The sequence below is a fragment of the Cervus elaphus genome, chromosome 11, assembly GCF_910594005.1.
Source record: "Cervus elaphus chromosome 11, mCerEla1.1, whole genome shotgun sequence".
Classification (NCBI taxonomy): Eukaryota; Metazoa; Chordata; class Mammalia; order Artiodactyla; family Cervidae; genus Cervus; species Cervus elaphus.
This window is the reverse complement of record NC_057825.1, coordinates 65,824,875-65,843,374: the sequence shown is the minus strand read 5'-3', so window position 1 is coordinate 65,843,374 and position 18,500 is coordinate 65,824,875. Positions and strand designations below refer to the sequence as shown.

Below are 18,500 nucleotides of genomic sequence, written 5' to 3'. Positions count from 1 at the left end.
CTCATCTAAGGCATTCATTTATTCTGATCCAGCAATCATGGTAAATGTGTTTGGATTACTGGTCATAAGTATGCAACATTTAAAAGGAGAATGGAGATCTTTATTAAAATAGAAAGTTCCTCAAACTCTACAGTGATGTCAGTAATATAGGTCCTTGGAGCACATAATTGTTTTAAGCAGAAGTCCCTATACTTTCACATTGGTTATAAAACATTATTTTGTGCTGCTGGCCTGGAATGAGAATGTCATACATCTGTAGGCAATTAGAAGAAGCTGGACTGCATGTTTGATCAGCTCAATAATAAACGGGCACAAGTGTGACTCGACTTATGTTAGTCAGATTCCCTAGACAGATTATCCTGTTGTTATCATATGAAATAACCCCCTTTTATCAACAATTAAGTAAATCCACATTTATGGGCACTTTGAAAAAGTGTGATGGGAAGAAATCCAACTTAAGCCTTAAGTCATCCAAAAAAACTTTTAACCCTGCTTTTACATGATACAGACCCCCAATCTCAAATTGTAGAAATTGGTTGAATTATGCAAAACAGTTTGGGTTGGAAATGCCCCATGTGCACACAATCAATGAATATGTATTTAGCATCTATCATAAGCATTTAAGAGTTTTAGCTTATAACTGAAAAAGAAATTCCCAAAGAAGAAAAGTAGTCTAAATCTTGTTTAAGAAAGATTAAATAGGATTTCATTTTTATTGTTCACTTTTTATTATACAGCTTTTACTGTAACCAGTGCATATTGTAAATCCTGAATATGTTTTATTCTAGAACTTCATTCGATTCTAGGCATTCTTCTTGCTTTCCATGACAACTGTCAATGATGGACCATAAACTACTTTGTAGTTTCTGATAAATGATCCTTTCATTTACCTGTTTTTTTTCCCTCCTAAGTACCATTCAAACATATGTCCAAAGTATAAAAAATAATTCAATATGTAAAAGTCAATACTTTAAAATTCACCAAAACTTATCAGTTTCAGGAAAAATACCACCAAACCTTCCAATATAACTATATATTTAAATAACACAATTAAAAGTTGGTATCGTAAATAAATTCAAGGTATTTTTAAACCAATATTCACTTAACTACACACACCATACATATATAAATATATATTTATTTGTAAATATATATTTATATATATATATATATATATAAATAACCTCATGAGGTTATCTCTTTGACATAATCCTTAAATTAAATATCTGAATATCAAGCAGATGCTGAAGAATTCATCATCGATATTGGAATTCTGACTCATGACAGTAACACAAAACAGATGCTAATAAGATAGGCACTCTGAAAAGTGACACCATCACAGCATGGGTTAGCTCTTCATGTGGGATACTGAAAATTTGAATGCAAAATGTAAAATAATAAAAGTCAGAGCCTGATAGGTTTCCTTACTTCATCTACAAACCATTTAAAATCTACTATATTTTTATACGAAGATAAAACTCAACACCCATGAATAAGGGGCAGCATCCTAGAAGACCAAAAGATGCTTCTTTCACTTAATACAGCAGCTAGGTGATCCCAGTTGAACCTTCTATGTTGAGGGAGGAAGGTGCTCTCTTCTTCACTTATGTAAGTAGAAGGTAAGAGCTCCTGGGCCCTTCCTATTGGCCAGTGTTTATGAGGCAGTTATGGTGTATATGGGGTGTACCCAGCCAGTGCCTGGCAGTGAAAAAGTAGTCTGAAGCTCCTATGGCCACATCAGGCAGATCTAAAAGGGTTTGCTAAGTAGGCAAAGAGGAACAAAATCCCTTAGCACAGTCCAGTTAGTTCATATGCTACACGTCTTCAAAGCCCAAGATTCTTATCAGTTTGCTAGCATGAGTCTACTGGATGTGTATTCTTTGTGAGGATAAACAGAAAAACCCAGGCAGATGGTGCCACGGTGTAAGTGATATAAGCAAAATGTGCTCAAATGAGAGCTTAAAAATAGATATAAGTGTGAGTGGGGGAAGACTCCTTCAAAGGTAATGAGAAGCAGAAGTCCCATTTCTTTATTCCTCAGTGAGGAAAACAAGTCACTGGCAAGTTCAATTAAAAAAAAAAAGAAAAAGCTTGAGACCTTAAAGGGGGGCATTTGTGGAGTAGCTTGACAGCACAATTTCAAATTCCAAATGAATAATCTGACTGCTCCTTTTGACAGCTCTGACTCTAGTCCCATCTGTCTGGGTTTGAAGGCTGGCTCTGCACTCACCACCTGTGTGACCCCTGGTTCTTAAACTTGGCTGCACACTGGAACCACTTGGGGAGCTTAAAAAAATCCTGATTCCTGGAACCCACCCCCAGAGAGTGTTATTTAATTGGGCTAGTGTGTGGTTTGGACATGGAGAAGTTTTAAAGGCTCCCAAGTGACTCTAAATATGTGCAGCTAAGGTTGAGAACCACTGGTGACCTCTCTGAGACACAGTTTCCTCATGTGTAAAATGATGACGACACGGGCAGCAACTACCTTTTATGATTTTTGTGATGACTGAATAGGATAATGCGGCAAAGCACTTGGCACAAAGGACAGTGAGGGGGAAGCTCCCAGTAATGAGAGCTGTTGTCTTCCCCACCACAAGATGCACTTGGGCAAGAACTTTCTCATTAGCATAGAAAGTCATGCTTACCTTGGCACACGTTATGCTCACTCTGCTCATAGCCTGTTGCACACTGGATCCGGTGAGAAGGGTTGGCAGGAATGCGCTGAGGGTCAGCTGGGTTCCGCCGGATGACAAAGTTATTTCGGCCAGTCTGCACTTCAGCAGCAGCACTGGCGACAAAACCACCCCCAGGCACCACTCCACTGGCAGCCATGCCACTGGCTGCTACACCCCCAGTGCCTGTACTAGAGGTCGCGGCTGCGTTTGCAGCTGCACCCACGCCTTCGGCTGCTGGTGTTTCTTGCTGAGGTTGCTCATTGTTGACAATAATCTGGGCTGTTTTAGGAAGGCAGAGGTATCCTCCATAGTGGTTGACACATTTCATTCCACCTTTGCAAGCATCTGGGACAATGTCACATTCATCAATATCTGTGGTGAGTAATAGAATAAGTCAGGAATCTTCTTACAGGGGGAACCGAACATGTAATCACATGCTTATACCTTTTGGGTGTAATACAGGTGGGGCATGAAGGACATACTAGATGGAGACAGAGAACTGTGATCAGATGGGAAGTCTTTGAAGCTGGCTCACCTTTGCACTGCTGTCTTACAGGATCCCACTCGTATCCATCTGTGCATTGCTGTGAAGAGGGGCCAGGAGACAGTTAATTGAGTATCCACTCTCTAAGAAGTCACTCTAAAAGCTTCATATTTATGGCAACAGTCTTGGTACTAAAGTCCCACATAGATGATGAGATGGGTAGTTTAACATTCTGTAGCTTTTTAAAAAAGACACACCAGTGCACTGGACTGCTTCAGGGATCTCTTCTCAATCACCACCTGTCTAAACTCTTGTTGCATTTCTATTGGATCCAGTTGCCCATAACCATCTTGGAATTCCATTCAGTCTTGATACTAAGATTCTGTAATCTCTCTAACTGCTTTTATCACTTTACTTGACTCTGCTTCCACATTATAAATTTTACAAAAAAAAAGAAATCCAACTGAGTTCTTTTATTCAGCCCTTGACTATTCCCTTTCTCTCTAAATCCTCTTAGAACATTCCAGCACCTGACTTTCCTTATCATTCCTATTCAGTCAAGTCCTGATCCGTCCTCTCATACCATGGCCTGCCTCCCAGCTTCAGTTTCTAAAGGTCCTCTCTAGTTCACTCACAGAACCATCTATCAAGTACCCTTTCACACCAGGCACCATCCTAGTCCCTGGGAAAGCAAAGATGATTAAGACCTTGTTCCCATTCTCAGGCAGCTTGCAGGCCTGAAGAGGAGACAGGTAGATTAGTTGGACCAAGATGTCAGGTGTCGTGACACAAGTTCACCTGTGGAAGGAGTGATGGACTCTGCTCAGGACTGTGGGTAGGCAAGACAGGGTGGAAGGGAGGGCTTTATGGGTGAAGCTGTAAGTGAGTTGGACTTTTTTTCCAGGGAGATGTGGTAAGTCTAGGATGAGGGACCACAGAAGCAAAGGTGCAAAGCTGGAAGGAGCTACCAGTAGTCCTGGGTAGATGGAGTGAGGTAAGAGAGGTAGGCAGGGCCAAACCTGGGAAGCCTTTCTCTGGACAGGCCAAACGGGAACTGAATTCGACCTTGAAGGTCAGCGAATCTCAAGCTTTATTACGCTTAAGAATCAGTTAAATCAGCTTGTTAAAATGAGATTCTTGGGACTAACCAAAGGCTCTGACTCTGTAGGTCAGGTAGAGGGCATGGAATCTGAATTCCTAACAAGCATCTCAGGTGATTCTGATACAAGTTATCTATGGGCTACTTCTTGAGACATGCTGGTCTAAGTGATGAGGCCTCTGAAGAATTCTTAAGCTCAAGAAAACATCTGATCACATGCAGATTTGAGGAAGAGGTTTCAGGAAGGATTAAGCAAAAGCAGAGTAAACAAACAAATAAACTTAAATTCTTTCATAAGAGCCAAGAGTTGCTTGGCAAACAACAGATGCTTGGCAAATAAATAGCTGAATGGAGACAGAGATGAGTTTAGATATTTTACTGACTTCCAAGACTTAATAAGGTGAAAACTAAACTCATTTTCTCTCCCAAACTAATGCTTCTAGTTTTACCAACACTGTCCAAGGCACTACCACATTTCTCAGGAACCAGGATAACAATTTTAACATCAAATTTTCCATTATTTTCCTTCAAGCTCTGCTGTCTTTGCGTCCATTTTCATATCTCCCATGTTGGTGTAAGCCTTCCTGACCTCATGAGAAGGCAAATCTCCTTAGCTGGTCTCCATATCACTGCATTCTGCACACAGGCCTCTATGATAACCTTTCTTTGCTCTCTTGGTTACACTGCTCCTCCATCTAAGAGCTCACAGGGGCCTATGGACCCCTCATCTTCCACTGTTACCATCTTTAGGTTCTCCCTCACACCACCCAACTTCTTGTCACCTCCTGAACTTGACTTGGCTATGTTCCCTTCTAGCCTTTGATTATGCCACCTTTTCTGATTCAGGTGCCTCTTCAGCCTTTCTAGAATAATCCAAAGTCCTCACTTCCTTCAAGAAGTAGCAGCAAGTTCTAACTTCTTCAATAAGCCAGTCGCTCATTGAAGGCAGCATGTGCTAAGTCGCTTCAGTTGTATCCAAACCTTTACAACCCTGTGGACAGTAGCCCACCAGGCTCCTCTGTCCATGGGATTCTCCAGGCAAGAATAATGGAGTGGGTTGCCAGTATGAACATTAATTACCTCTCTGCTTTTGTATTTCTTTACCAACATGTATAAGCTGCATAATACTTCGTACTTTTCAACAGTACTTTTCTCAAGGTAAATTCCCCAAGGTTAAGGTCTGAAATTTTTTAGTAAACAAGTAAACTTGAATTCTTTTGATAGTGATGAGACTTGCTTATGCACAGGGCAGGTACATGATGAATACATAACTGACTGGATCCTATCTTTAATATGAAAGGAGAATATGAGGCTGTCTTGTAGATATGATCTCATCCTTCTGAGGAGTATCATTCAAGCCAGGCAGAATGGCAGTTCACTTGATAAATTTGTATGCTAAATAGAGGAGACTTGAAGTTTGTTTTAGGTTTTCAGTTCTAGGACATTCAGTATGGATCACTATTAAACAAGCCTAGATTGAATTTAGTTTCACCACTTACTGGCTGTGTAGTCTTAATTTAGATACCTCTCTGATCTTCAGTTCTACTATTAGTAGAAGTAAGAGCATGCCATTTAGCTCATACTTTGCTATGAGGATGAAAAGAGATAGTGTCTCCATAGGGAGTTACTAAAAAAATAGTTACATCTTGTCCTTTAACCATGAACTAATAGCCATATCCAGTTTAAAAGAGAATAGATTTAATCTTGGCACAGAAAGGGTGTCATATCTGGGAAATCTGTTATACTAATGGTGAACCCTAGTTAGTGGTCTTAAAACTACAGTGTCTAAACCACAGGGAACTTTCTCTGCTAAAGATGAGTAAGGTTTAGGTGATTAGCAAAGGGAAGGGAGTACAAGATAAGCAGTTGTAAAAGCAATAAAATCTATTATTACATGAATATAAAAGGGGCGAGCTAATTTAATTTTAACTCCCTAGGAAGGTAGTAAGTTTAGCCTGAAGAACAAAACAATTTCATCTGAAGATAAACAACACATGTATTCATTTCTCTTGCTTTATTTATCTTCAGCAGAGGAAGCAACTACACTTACCATTAAGTTAACAAAATATTTATACTAAACCCCATTTGATTTATAGTTGATCTGGACAACAAGGAACATTTGCCAGATGAATACTAACATTCTAGGGATAATATGGTATCAAAAAAGTGAGATAATGTTTATTATCAGTAATTAACATTAGCTCACTTTTAAGAGTTTTATTTTCAAAAATTTCCCACATTCTTTTGAGTAAGATTACTTAATTTTATGTTGGGAGCAAGTAGAAAAATATGTTTTTCATATTCTGATCCAGGACAAATGTCATTTGCCTCACAACACTGATTAAAGACTAGAAAACACAAAACAGAGGGCAAACAAACTCACCAGAAGTGAGGTAAGCACTGCCCTCTGTTCTCACCGTATCCATTCTGGGCAGTGGTGGGGAGGGGGGGATAGATGATGATATTTTCAATACTTTATTCAATGTTGGTTGTACTCATGCAATTAGCTAATTAATAAAAATTACTTGGAAATATCAGATATGCTAATCAGAAAATACAAAACCAAATTTCACACAATGCATTTTACCAAATATTGCATCCTGGTAACACATGTCTATCTGAGTGGCATTTATATGAGCTATCAGTTAGATTGTAAGTGAATAATAGCCTTTATAAAGTCGAGAAAATCCACTTACATGAGAACATAAGTCACATGCACACATGAGGTGATGGGCTTTTGTGATATTTAACATTCCTATTTGAATCTTACTCCTTGAGTTCTGGTTTTATCTGCATGTATATAGTAATTCATATTTTCCAATTACTTATACTCATTAATATGCTGAATGTTTCACAAACATGTAGCTTACTTTGATTTTTGTTTTAAAGGAGTTTCCCTTTTTGGCCTTGCATAAATCCTTACATTTTGCTCCCTATCTCAAATGGCGATCTAAGTGAACTTTTGAAATGACTGGCTATTTACAACGTATCTTAAACGTGAACTTTGCTAATGCTGGTTTAATTTATTACCCTCCGCAGAGAATAGCCCACATAGACTGGCAGGACTGGATAAAGTCTCCCTTGTGCCACAGAATCCCACTGAACCGCACTTATCTCAAATTCCATCCCCCCTTACCGTGTACGTGATGGTTTCCTCAGTGTCCTGGGACTTGACCAACGCCAGAGTCAGCATAGTTAGGAAAAGGGCTTTCAACATCGTGAATCTCAAATAAAACACAGTACAAACCGATGCTTAGCATCTGCAGCGGAGGAAAATAAAACTTCAGCTGTAAAGTAAGGAGCAAGGTAGAGAAGGTGGAGAAGGCTGAGGCTCCGTCATACACAACTTCTAATCTACTTCTCATCTCCCCACCCCCTCTTCAACTTTCCCTTGGCCAAACGGGACACCAAAGGCTGTAGACGGCTGCAGAATTACATTTCAGTTTACACTGTCCGGCTACGATGAATATACACAAAAGCTGTAAGGTACGCATTTTACACTGCACCTACATTAGGCTCGAGAAAGGGGGTGAAAGAGAAAGAATACAGGGTAATTAATTTCAAAGGTGACGGTGAATTTTTTTTTTTTCGATCGTGGAAGTGGGGCAGCAAATCTCATATTCCTTTGAACGTTAAGGCTTTCCCTATAAGCTCACCTCCAGCTAGTTAAGTTCCTTGCAAAGTTCAGCAGAAAAACTTGTGAACCAATATGAATTACCTTGGCTTCAAACTTAAAAAAAAAAAAAAAAGACAAAACAAAATACCACAGCGAAACTCCGGAGCAATCTCCTCCCATAGTAAAATACCTGCCCTTCAGAACTTCTCACATTCCCCAGCGCAAACTCTCCCGAAGTGGCATTTCCACGCGTTCTCTGCGAACAGCTTTGTTTAAAAGCCCCAGGTGGTGTAGAGGAGCAGCCCAAGCGTCTAGTTCCTTCGCGCCTTACGGGTGTCTCGGTCCCCGAAATGCTACTACCTTCAGGATCGGGTCTGCCTAGGGCCAGAACTGGGGAGCCACGCCGCAGCCCGAAGTACCAGTTTCAGGGCGGCCGGTCAGGCGTCCCCAGGGAGGCGAGGTCTCCTTTCTTAACAGTATGTTAACAGGCGGCTGTCTCTGGGGAGCTGCTCAGTGCTCCAGCTTCTAACCAGTTACGGTGGAATCCAGGTGCGGCTTGAACCTCACACATTGCCCCCCCTGAAACTTTCAAAACCTCATTTGCGGGCAAAGCCCTGTCGGCTGGTTGTCGGCACGCACACACATGCCCATCCAAACAGATGTCACCTAGTGCTCGCACATCCTGACAGATCGCATTCCGAGACCTCACACCTCCACCTCCCGCTCTGCCTGAGAGATCCTGCACTGTATGGGGGCAGTTCTCAGGTTCACTGCACCCCTCAGGTCACCCCACTTACTCCTCGGCGCGCGGCCCCGCGGGCACTGGGTGCGCTGGTGTGACCCCCGCTCCGGGGCTCCTACCTGCGCGGCCGCGCTGCGCTCCGGGCCCGGGCAGCGAGGGGAGAGCGCAGGGGAGGGCAGCCCCGTGGGTCTGAACTGGCGAGGTCTGGCAGCGGCTGCGGCGGCAGGAGGAGGAGGAGAAAAGGAGGGAAAGGGGAGGGCGAAGGGGGGCGGAGGAGAGAGCTGAGGGAGGCGCAAGGGCTGAGCCGAGCGCTGCAAACCCGGAGGGAGGGCGAGACGCGCAGCTGGGTCTGCGCCCCTTCCTCCGAGCGCCCGCCTGCCCGCCCCTCCCGGCCCCTCAACCTTAGTTCCCAGACGCGCCGGAGCTCTAGGCAGAAGATGGCACGTTTGGCATGTGATGTTTGGGATATGAATAGGCCTTGGTGATGCTCCAGCCTCCCGGGAAATTTCTCTTGCCCCGCGGAGTGGAAAACTGCTCTCCCAGAGAGCTTGCGAGCGTCCTGAGAAATTACTTTTTTTTTTTTTTTTAAACAATAAGTGAATCCCAGGAGAGTGAATTAACCCCATTTATAGGACTAGTTCTTTCGCCTTTACTTTAAGATACTTTGGGGCGGGGGGGATGGGGGAGTGTCTACTTCCTCAAATATAGAAACAAGAGCATTCATTCAACATATATTTGTGACTTACTGTGTGCGAGGTGTTGGGACTAGGCCAAGTAGAACTCACACAAAATTGTGAGGTTGCGTTGGTTTTGGTCTCTCAACCACACTCCCCCCCTTCCTTTTATCATCTACTGCTTTTCTTCTCTCCACTGGTTCATTTGTGGGGGTCCCCAACATCGGTCATTCCAAGTTGGATATTTCGCTCTCACCTTTCATACTAATGGTGGAATTTCAGGAATTTGGGGAGAAAAAAAAATTTTTTTTCTGGCTTCTTCAAGTCATACCACACAGATTGTGGTTATCTTTGAAAGCTCCAACTCTAAAGTCAGATTAATAGTTTGCCTCCAAGGCAGTTATGACTTCTGAAGAAAATACAGTTTCGTGAATGAGACAATGTGCAAGCTGAAGTTTGCACCCTCAGCAGGGGCAGAGGCTCTGCCCAACAGCTCCTTCTCCTTCCCTGAGGACCAAAGGGCATCAAATGATAGGGAATGCAAGAGAGAGCGAGGCTGCCAGGGGGAAGCCTCTGTCCTTATCTCTGGGGTATGTAGTAGGTTGCCAGCCTTGCCAGTTTGGTTGCAAGCCCCACAACAGTGGACACGATCAGAGGAGCTTCACCACCCTGATGCCTCACCACAGTTATTTTAGTGTATGGGGTTTTGGTAATAGTATTGAAGATTTTGGTGCCAGAATTCCAATGTTTGTTTCCCCAGTCATTAGTGACCTCCAAAGTTTAGTAAATTGTATCTTTGCTTTTTTACAGTAAGAAGATCTGTCTAGACATTTTCTTCTACTTTTTGAGTTCTTTTTACCTATCTTTAGTCCTTTCCCAGAAAAAAAGGGTTAAAACCCCCAAATTTCTATCTCCAGCCAGGAATTGTTCCTGTACATTCAACTCCTGATCTGCCATCTTCATTTGTGCACCTAGTGGACATTTCAAACTGAACAGTCTGCTGACTTTCACCCTCCTTCCCAACCTTCTCTGCCCACCTGCTTCACCATTTAATGAACAGCAATTTCATCTTTCCATTTGTTTAGATCCAAGATCACAGAGTCATCCTTGGTTTCTCTTTTTTCTCACACACCCTGCATTCAGTTCTTCAGAAAACTCTGTTGGCTCCATCTTTAAAATGTATCCAGAACTGAACAACTTCTCATCACTTCTTTCATGACCATGCTCTCCTCTGCCACCACCATCTTCCACACAAATTATTTTAGTTTCCTCATCTTTCTCTTTAGTTACACCCTCGCTCCCCTGCTGTCATTTTTCAACAGAAGTTCATGTAAATGGAATCCTAGAACATGTACATTTTTGCATCTGGCTTCCTTCACTCAGCATACTTTTGAGATGCATCCTTGCTGTTAGGTATATCAGAAGTTCACTCCTTTTAAATTAATGAGTATCGTTCCACTGTGTGGATATACCCTGGTTTGTTTATCTGTTCATGGGTATTGGTGGGTATTTGGATTGTTTGTGAATAAAGCCATCATGGACATTTAATGTAGAAATCTTTGTATGAACATATATTTTCCCTTCATTTAGATAAATACTTAGGAGTGGAATTTCTGGGTCATATGGTATAGGTATGTTTAACTTTATAAGAAAGTGCCAAAATGTTTCCCAAAGTAGCCATACCACTTTACATTCCTACCAGCAGTATGTGAAACTCTTTATGATATTGTCAGCAATTTATAATGCTAGCCATTTTATGGCAGGTGTGTAAGTGGTAGCTCATTGTGGTTGTATATTATGTTTCTCTGATATCTAATGATACTGAACTTTTTTATATGCTCATTATCCACCATTGTGTCTTCTTTTGTGTCCATTCAAATCTTTAATTTATTTATTTTTGTTTTTTTGTCTTATTAGTAGTAAGAGCTTTTTAAAAAATATAGTCTCCCTGAAAGTTCTTTGTCAGGTTTTTGAATCTGTTCTCCCAGTCTTTGTTTTGCCTTTTCATTCTCTTAATGCTGTTTTTTTCAGAGCAAACATTTTTAGTTTTGATGAAGTCTAACAATTTTTTCTTTTATGTTTTGACCTCTTTATTTACTATTTACAAAATCTTACCTTTGGGAAATCTTGTAAGCGCTATAAGCCTCAGTTCCTGCTTCTATAAAATGGGGAGGATAACACACTTTCTTTCTTAAGGTTGTGGGGACTAGGTAAGAAACTCATGGTAACTATCAAATACATGTGAATGATTGTTCTGAGATATTAGAATATATAGTGTGATAGGCTATAGTAGACTGTTCCTCCATCTTAACTTAACCCAGGATTCTTTAGGTATTCCTTACAATAGGGCATCTCCTGACAGGTCTAAGGTAATGAAATCAGCAATGGCATTCTCTGGCTGTTGTTTCAGGATAGCCCATTGTCCCACCTCAACCAATCAGACCTGAGGGGAACGATTTCTTTCCTAGGTGAAAGGTCTCCTAAGCCCACACTGGAGAACAGTGGAGCCCTTTGCCTCCATTGCCACTGGCAGCCATAACAGCCCAGAGGTAAGCCAGCCTGAGCGTAAAAAGGTCATACATGCTGTGTGTGGCCAACCACACGGAGAGAACCTGGATCTTGATGGATTGTTCAGAGGGCCAACTGACCCTAGAACTCATGATACTTTTAGGGGCCCTCCACAGTGTTTTTTAAAATTAATTAATTAATTAATGTTTGGCTGTGGTGGGTCTTCGTTACTCCTTGAGGGCTGTCTCTAGTTGGTGAGCAAGGGGCTACTCTCTAGTTGTGGTGCATGGGCTTCTCATTGTGGTGACCTCTCTTGTTGTGCAGCACAGGCTTTAGGTGAGCTTCAGTAGTTCTGATGCCTGGGCTTAGTTGCCCCATGGCATGTGGAATCTTCCCAGAGAAGGGATCGAATTCATGTGTCCTGTACTGGCAGGTGGATTCTTAACCACTGAATCACTAGGGAAGTCCTCTCCACAATATTTTAATTTTTAAAGTCAGAAGGAATAAATAAATATCATCCAGTCTGGATTATATTTGTCCCTATACTATTGCAGTTGTAAAATATAATTTTTATGGAGAAAGGGGCCCAAGAAGGTAAAACTGCCCAGGGACCAGAAAGTCATAATGTGGCCCTGATTGTTGAGCTTCCAAATTAGCCAAACTTGAACTCTGACCCTGACTCTGCACCCCTGTTTTGTGAGGTAATATATTTCCTTAAGGCTCAAGCCAGTTTGAGTCAGGTGTTCAGTTACTTGAAACAAAAAACGTTTTGCTGGTAACATGAGGAAGAATCCCACTCTGGGAGCTCTGGTTCCTGTGAAGTGTTGTACCTGTGTCCTGCACTCCAGAATGCCAGGCCTTGGCTGTTTCTTAGGAGAGTCTATTGGGAGAGCTTCCCAGGCTTTCTGTCCTGGGGCAAGTTGAGTGTTCTGACCACTTCTGCATGGATCAGCTTCTGGGTCCCCCTCCATCCTCTTACCTTTGTGTGTGTGTTTGTGATTTTCAAAGATTTAATAATTGAGATCTTCCTTTAATAGTCACTGCCTCTGGAAGACAATTCTGGCTTCTCTTCATAGGATTTGAAAAATGACCAGTGATAAGGGAGCCCTCTCTTTTCCAGTTTGCCAACTATTATACTATATGCATCACAAAGAAAATTTTACTATTTCTCCCTTTTAAATGGAGAAGGAAATGGCAACCCACTCCAGTACTCTTTCCTGGAAAATCCCATGGACAGAGGAGCCTGGTAGGAGCCCAGAGGAGCCCAGTCCATGGGGTCACAAAGAGTTGGACATGACTGACTTCACTTTTTTTTTTCCCTTAAAAAAAAAATTCCCTGAAAATAATTAGAAGTCTCAAGGACCCACAAGCTTTAATTGAGGCATGGAGCCACAAATCTTGTGGTTAAAACCTGATTAATAATTTTCACTAGTGTGTGGGTAACTGGAAAGTGAAATCTGTGAAAAAAATGAATTTAGTTAAGAAGGCAGTGAATATGGAACAATTATGTAGGGATTAATGGCAGGGTGATTGACTCATCCCAGTTTTCCTAGGACTTTTCCAGTTTTTGCACTGGAAGTTCTATACCTTTGGAAAGCCTTCAATCCCAGGCAAACTTAAAGGTATAGAAAAGGAATTCCTTGGCAAGCCAGTGGTTAGGACTCTGAACTTTCACTGTTGAGATCTGGGTTTGATCCCTGATATGGGAACTAAGATCCTAAAAACTGTGTGGTGTGGCCAAAACAAAAAAAAAGTGTAGAGAAAAGGTGTGGTAGAAAGAAAATATCAAAGGACCCAGGAGTTCTTGGCTGGACTTTTGCTGTACTTTAGCTGGGTAATCATAGCAGTTGCTCAATTTCTTTGTGTCAGTTTTACACAAACACTGACCTGGGTAACAACATTTATTTGTAGTTATTATATTGAACCTACCTGTTGTCACATTCTACTTACCTGTATTTCTCACATTGCTTTTGCCTGTTCGTCATTTCTTTCCTTACAGTGGTAGGCCATGAGCAGTCTTGCCCATAGAATGCCCCCTAAGTGCACAAAGGAAAAATTCCTAGGTCCAAAACATAAGGAGAAGTGACTCAGTGCCAGTAGGAGAAGAAAGTCACAGTCTAAAACCTGGCTGTTAGGTCTGGTAAGTTGTGGCAGAAGTATTGTCTTCTCTAGTGCCAGTAAAAGAAGAATGTCAAAGTCCAGAACCTGGCTGTTAGGTCTGGTGAGATGGCGGAAGTACTGTCTTCTCTAGTGGTTTAAGTTGCCTCTGTGTGCTGGTGAGCCTGGGACACAAAGAACACTGGGCCCATGACTCCAGGTTTCTCTGACTGGAAGGCAACTCACGCTACATGAGCTGTCAGGACTTCCAGATTTAGGTTTGCCTCTGCAAGCCACATTCAGGATCACAGCAATCCAAGTCTATGCCCCAACCAGTAATGCTGAAGAAGCTGAATTTCAACGGTTCTATGAAGACCTACAAGACCTTCTAGAACTAACACCAAAAAAAGATGTCTTTTCATTATAGGGGATTGGAATGCAAAAGTAGGAAGTCAACAGATACTTTGAGTAACAGGCAAAGTTGGCCTTGGACTAAAAAATGAAGCAGGGCAAAGGCTGACAGAGTTTTGCCAAGAGAATGCACTAGTCATAGCAAATGCCCTCTTCCAACAACACAAGAGAAGACTCCACACATGGACATCACCAGATGGTCAATACCAAAATCATATTAATTATATTCTCTGCAGCCAAAGATGGAGAAGCTCTATACAGTCAGCAAAAATGAGACTGGAAGCTAACTGTGGCTCAAATCATGAACTCCTTGTTGCCAAATTCAGACTTAAATTGAAGAAAGCGGGGAAAGCTACTAGACCAATCAGGTATGATCTAAATCAAATCCCTTGTGATTATACAGCAGAAGTGACAAATAGATTCAAGGGACTAGATCTGATAGGCAGAGTGCCTGAAGAACTATGGACGGAGCTTCAAGACATTGTACATGAGGCAGTGATCGAGATAATCCCCAAGAAAAAGAAATGTGAAAAGGCAAAATGGTTATCTGAGGAGGCCTTCCAAATAACTGAGAAAAGAAGAGAAGCTAAAGGCAAAGGAGAAAAGAAAAGATATACCCATGGAGTGCAGAGTTCCAAAGAATAGCAAGGAGAGATAAGAAAGCCTTCCTCAGTGATCAGTGCAAAGAAATAGAGGAAAACAACAGAATGGGAAAGACTAGAAATCTCTTAAAAAAAATTAGAGGTACCAAGGGAGTATTCCATGCAAAGATGGGCACAATAAAGGACAGAAATGGTATGGACCTAACAGAAGCAGAAGATATTAAGAAGAGGTGACAAGAATACACAGAAGAACTATATAGAAAAGATCTTCATGACTCAGATAACCACAATAGTGTGATCACTCACCTAGAGCCAGACATTCTGGAATGTGAAGTCAAGTGGGCTTTAGGAAGCCTAGCTACGAACAAAGCTAGTGGAGGTGATAGAATTCCAGTTGAGCTATTTCAAATCCTAAAAGATGATGCTGTGAAAGTGCTGCAGTCAATATGTCAGCAAATTTGGAAAACTAAGCAGTGGCCACAGGACTGGAAACAGTCAGTTTTCATTCCAATCCCAAGGAAAGGCAATGCCAAAGAATGCTCAAACTACCACACAATTGCACTCATCTCACTTGCTAGCAAAGTAATGTTAAAATTCTCCAAGGCAGGCTTCAACAGTATGTGAACTGTGAACTTCCAGATGTTCAAGCTGGTTTTAGAAAAGGCAGAAGGACCAAAGATCAAATTGCCAGCATCATTAGATCATTGAAAAAGCAAGATCATTCCAGAAGAACATCTACTTCTGCTTTATTGACTATGCCAAAGCCTTTGACTGTGTGGATCACAACCAACTGTGGAAAATTCTTCAAGAGATGGGAATACCAGACCACCTTACCTGCCTCCTGAGAAATCTGTATGCAGGTCAAGAAGCAACAGTTAGAACTGGACATGGAACAACAGACTAGTTCCAAATTGGGAAAGGAGTATGTCAAGGCTGTATATTGTTACCCTGCTTATTTAACTTATATGCAGAGTACATCATGAGAAACACCGGGCTGGATGAAGCACAAGCTGGAATGAAGACTGCCGGGAGAAATATCAATAACCTCAGAAACGCAGGTGGCACCATGCTTATGGCAGAAAGTGAAGAATAACTAAAGAGCCTCTTGATGAAAGTGAAAGAGGACAGTGAAAAAGTTGGCTTAAAACTCAGCATTCAGAAAACTAAGATCATGGCATCCGGTCCCATTACTTCATGGCAAATAGATGGGGAAACAATGGAAACAGTGAGAGACTATTTTTCGGGGGCTCCAAAATCACCGCAGTTGGTGACTGCAGCCATGAAATTAAAAGACACTTGCTCCTTGGAAGAAAAGCTGTGACCAACTTAGACAACATATTAAAAAGCGGAAACATCAGTTTTCCAACAAAGGTCCATCTAGTTAAAGCTATGGTTTTTCCAGCGGTCATGTATGGATGTGAGAGTTGGACTATAAAGAAAGATGAGCATCGAAGAATTGATCCTTTTGAACTGTGGTGTTGGAGAAGACTCTTGAGAGCCTCTTGGACTGCAAGGAGATCCAACCAGTCAATCCTAAAGGAAATCAGTCCTGAAAAATATTCATTGGAAGGACTGATACTGAATCTGAAACTGCAATCCTTTGGCCACCTGATGTGAAGAACTGACTCATTGGAAAAGACCCTGATGCTGAAAAAAAATTGAAGGCGGGAGGAGAAGGGGATGAAGAGGATGAGATGGTTGGATGGTATCGCCGACTTGATGGACTTGAGTTTGAGCAAGCTTCAGGAGTTGGTGATGGACAAGAAAGCCTGGTGTGCTGCAGTCCATGGGGTTGCAAAGAGTCAGACACAACTGAGTGACTGAACTGAACTGAACTCTGAGCTACAAGGCAGGCCTGGACCTGGGGCATTCACCTTGAACTTTTATTTTCATTTACACTGTCATCCCCTTCTATCCAGACAGTGTGCATTCCAAGGCCTCCAGAGGATGCTGAAACCATGGAAAGTACTGAAGTTTATATATACTATATTCTTCTTAGGCATACATACTTATAAAGTTTAATTTATAAATTAGGCACAGTAAGAGATAACAGCTCTTCCCTGGTGGTTCAGTCAGTAAAGAGTCTGCCTGCAATGCAGGAGACCTGGGTTCAATCCCTGGATCAGGAAGATCCCCTGGAGAAGGAAATGGCAACCCACTTCAGTATTCTTGCCTGGAGAATTCCATGGACAGAGGAGTCTGGTAGGCTATAGTCCATGAGGGTCGCAAAGAGTCAGACACGACTGAGTGACTAACACTTTCACTTTCACAAGAGATAACAATAATAACTAATAATAAAATGGAACAATTATAATAATATACTGTGATAAAAGTTATATAGTGTCTCTCTCAAAATATCTTATTATACTCTACTCACACTTCTTGTGATGATGTGAGGTGATAAAATATTCACGTGATGAGATGAATGAGGTGAATGACAACAGAAATTGTGACTTAACATTAGGCTGCTATTGATGTTCTGACAATAAGCCAGAAGGAGTATCATCTGCTTCTGGTGATCCTGGGTCATTGGACCATGATGATGTCTTCGACTGGATGTAGGCAGATGATGTCGATGGTTAGCATCTCAGGAAAGATGGAGCAGGACAGCTCCAGATTTCATCATGACACTCAGAATGGTGCAATTTAAAACTTGAGTTGTTTATTTATGGAATTTTCAATATAATATTTTCAGACCATAGTTGATCTTGGGTGACTGAAACTATGGGAAGGAAAACCATGGATAACTGGGAACTGCTGTATCCTTTGCCTGCTTATTCTTGTGGTTCTTCAATCCAGACACCACCATCTGGTCTTGAGAATTTCCACTTCAAATAGTTTGTAGAGAACTTATTTTTCCTCTGACTTTTTGGGAGATCATGTGGCTCAGACTGTGCCAATCAATATCAAATCTACAGATACAGTAGTTGGTTCAGAAATAATGGACATACCCTAAGATAACCCCCAATGAGGAGTTAGTGTAGTGTAGGGCTTGGGTCCAAAGAGCCTGGGTTCAAGTCCTGCTGTGCCACTCACTCATTGTGTGAACTTGGGAAAGTTACTTAACTCTTTTGGGACCTCAGTTTCCTCATATGTGAGATGGGAATAATTATAATTCCTAGCTCATAGAGTTTTTATGAGTATTAAATAAGAAAATGCACATAAAGGCTTTAATACAGTTCTTTGCACATAGCTATTGCTATAGTTGTTATTACTGATCACGGTGACTTAAGTCAGGTAATCAGATTAACTGAATGATAGAGTGAAAAAGGTCATTAAGATTAAAAATTTTTTTCATAATTTTGTGTGTAACTCTCTAATTTATGGGATATTTAGAAGAATCAGGGTCTGGACACTTAGTCTGCTGCAGTTTGATGACTGGATCATGGAAATCTGTGGCCCCACTCTGAACAATGTCCTCAGACAATAGTATTTTTTGAATAAATGGATCTGAGATATCTAATTCCTTGGATTTCAAGTGGCTTATGAAATTATACTTTTTTACTGGTAGTAAATAGCAGTAATTACCATTTTCATAGTCATTACACCATGTGTAACAGAACTATTATTGTGGCTGTTTTACTAAAAAAGA

The 18,500-nt window shown here is 41.5% G+C and overlaps 1 protein-coding gene across 2 annotated transcripts in view; it reads right to left on the bottom strand.

Moving 5' to 3' along the window:
• EFEMP1 (EGF containing fibulin extracellular matrix protein 1) overlaps positions 1–9,145 on the bottom strand; it is a 70,169-nt gene extending 61,024 nt beyond the window's left edge. The window contains exons 1-4 of one of the 2 annotated variants that reach the window (XM_043917976.1): positions 8,736–9,145; positions 7,395–7,482; positions 3,211–3,259; positions 2,646–3,047 (exon numbers count right to left, since the gene is read on the bottom strand). In XM_043917976.1, the coding sequence (XP_043773911.1) occupies positions 2,646–3,047; positions 3,211–3,259; positions 7,395–7,475 (532 nt within the window). In that variant the 5' untranslated portion in view covers positions 7,476–7,482; positions 8,736–9,145. Of the gene's footprint in view, positions 1–2,645; positions 3,048–3,210; positions 3,260–7,394; positions 7,483–8,671 lie in introns of both variants that reach the window. The other variant, XM_043917977.1, reaches the window with a different exon arrangement.
• Between the last annotated feature and the right edge of the window lie 9,355 nt (positions 9,146–18,500).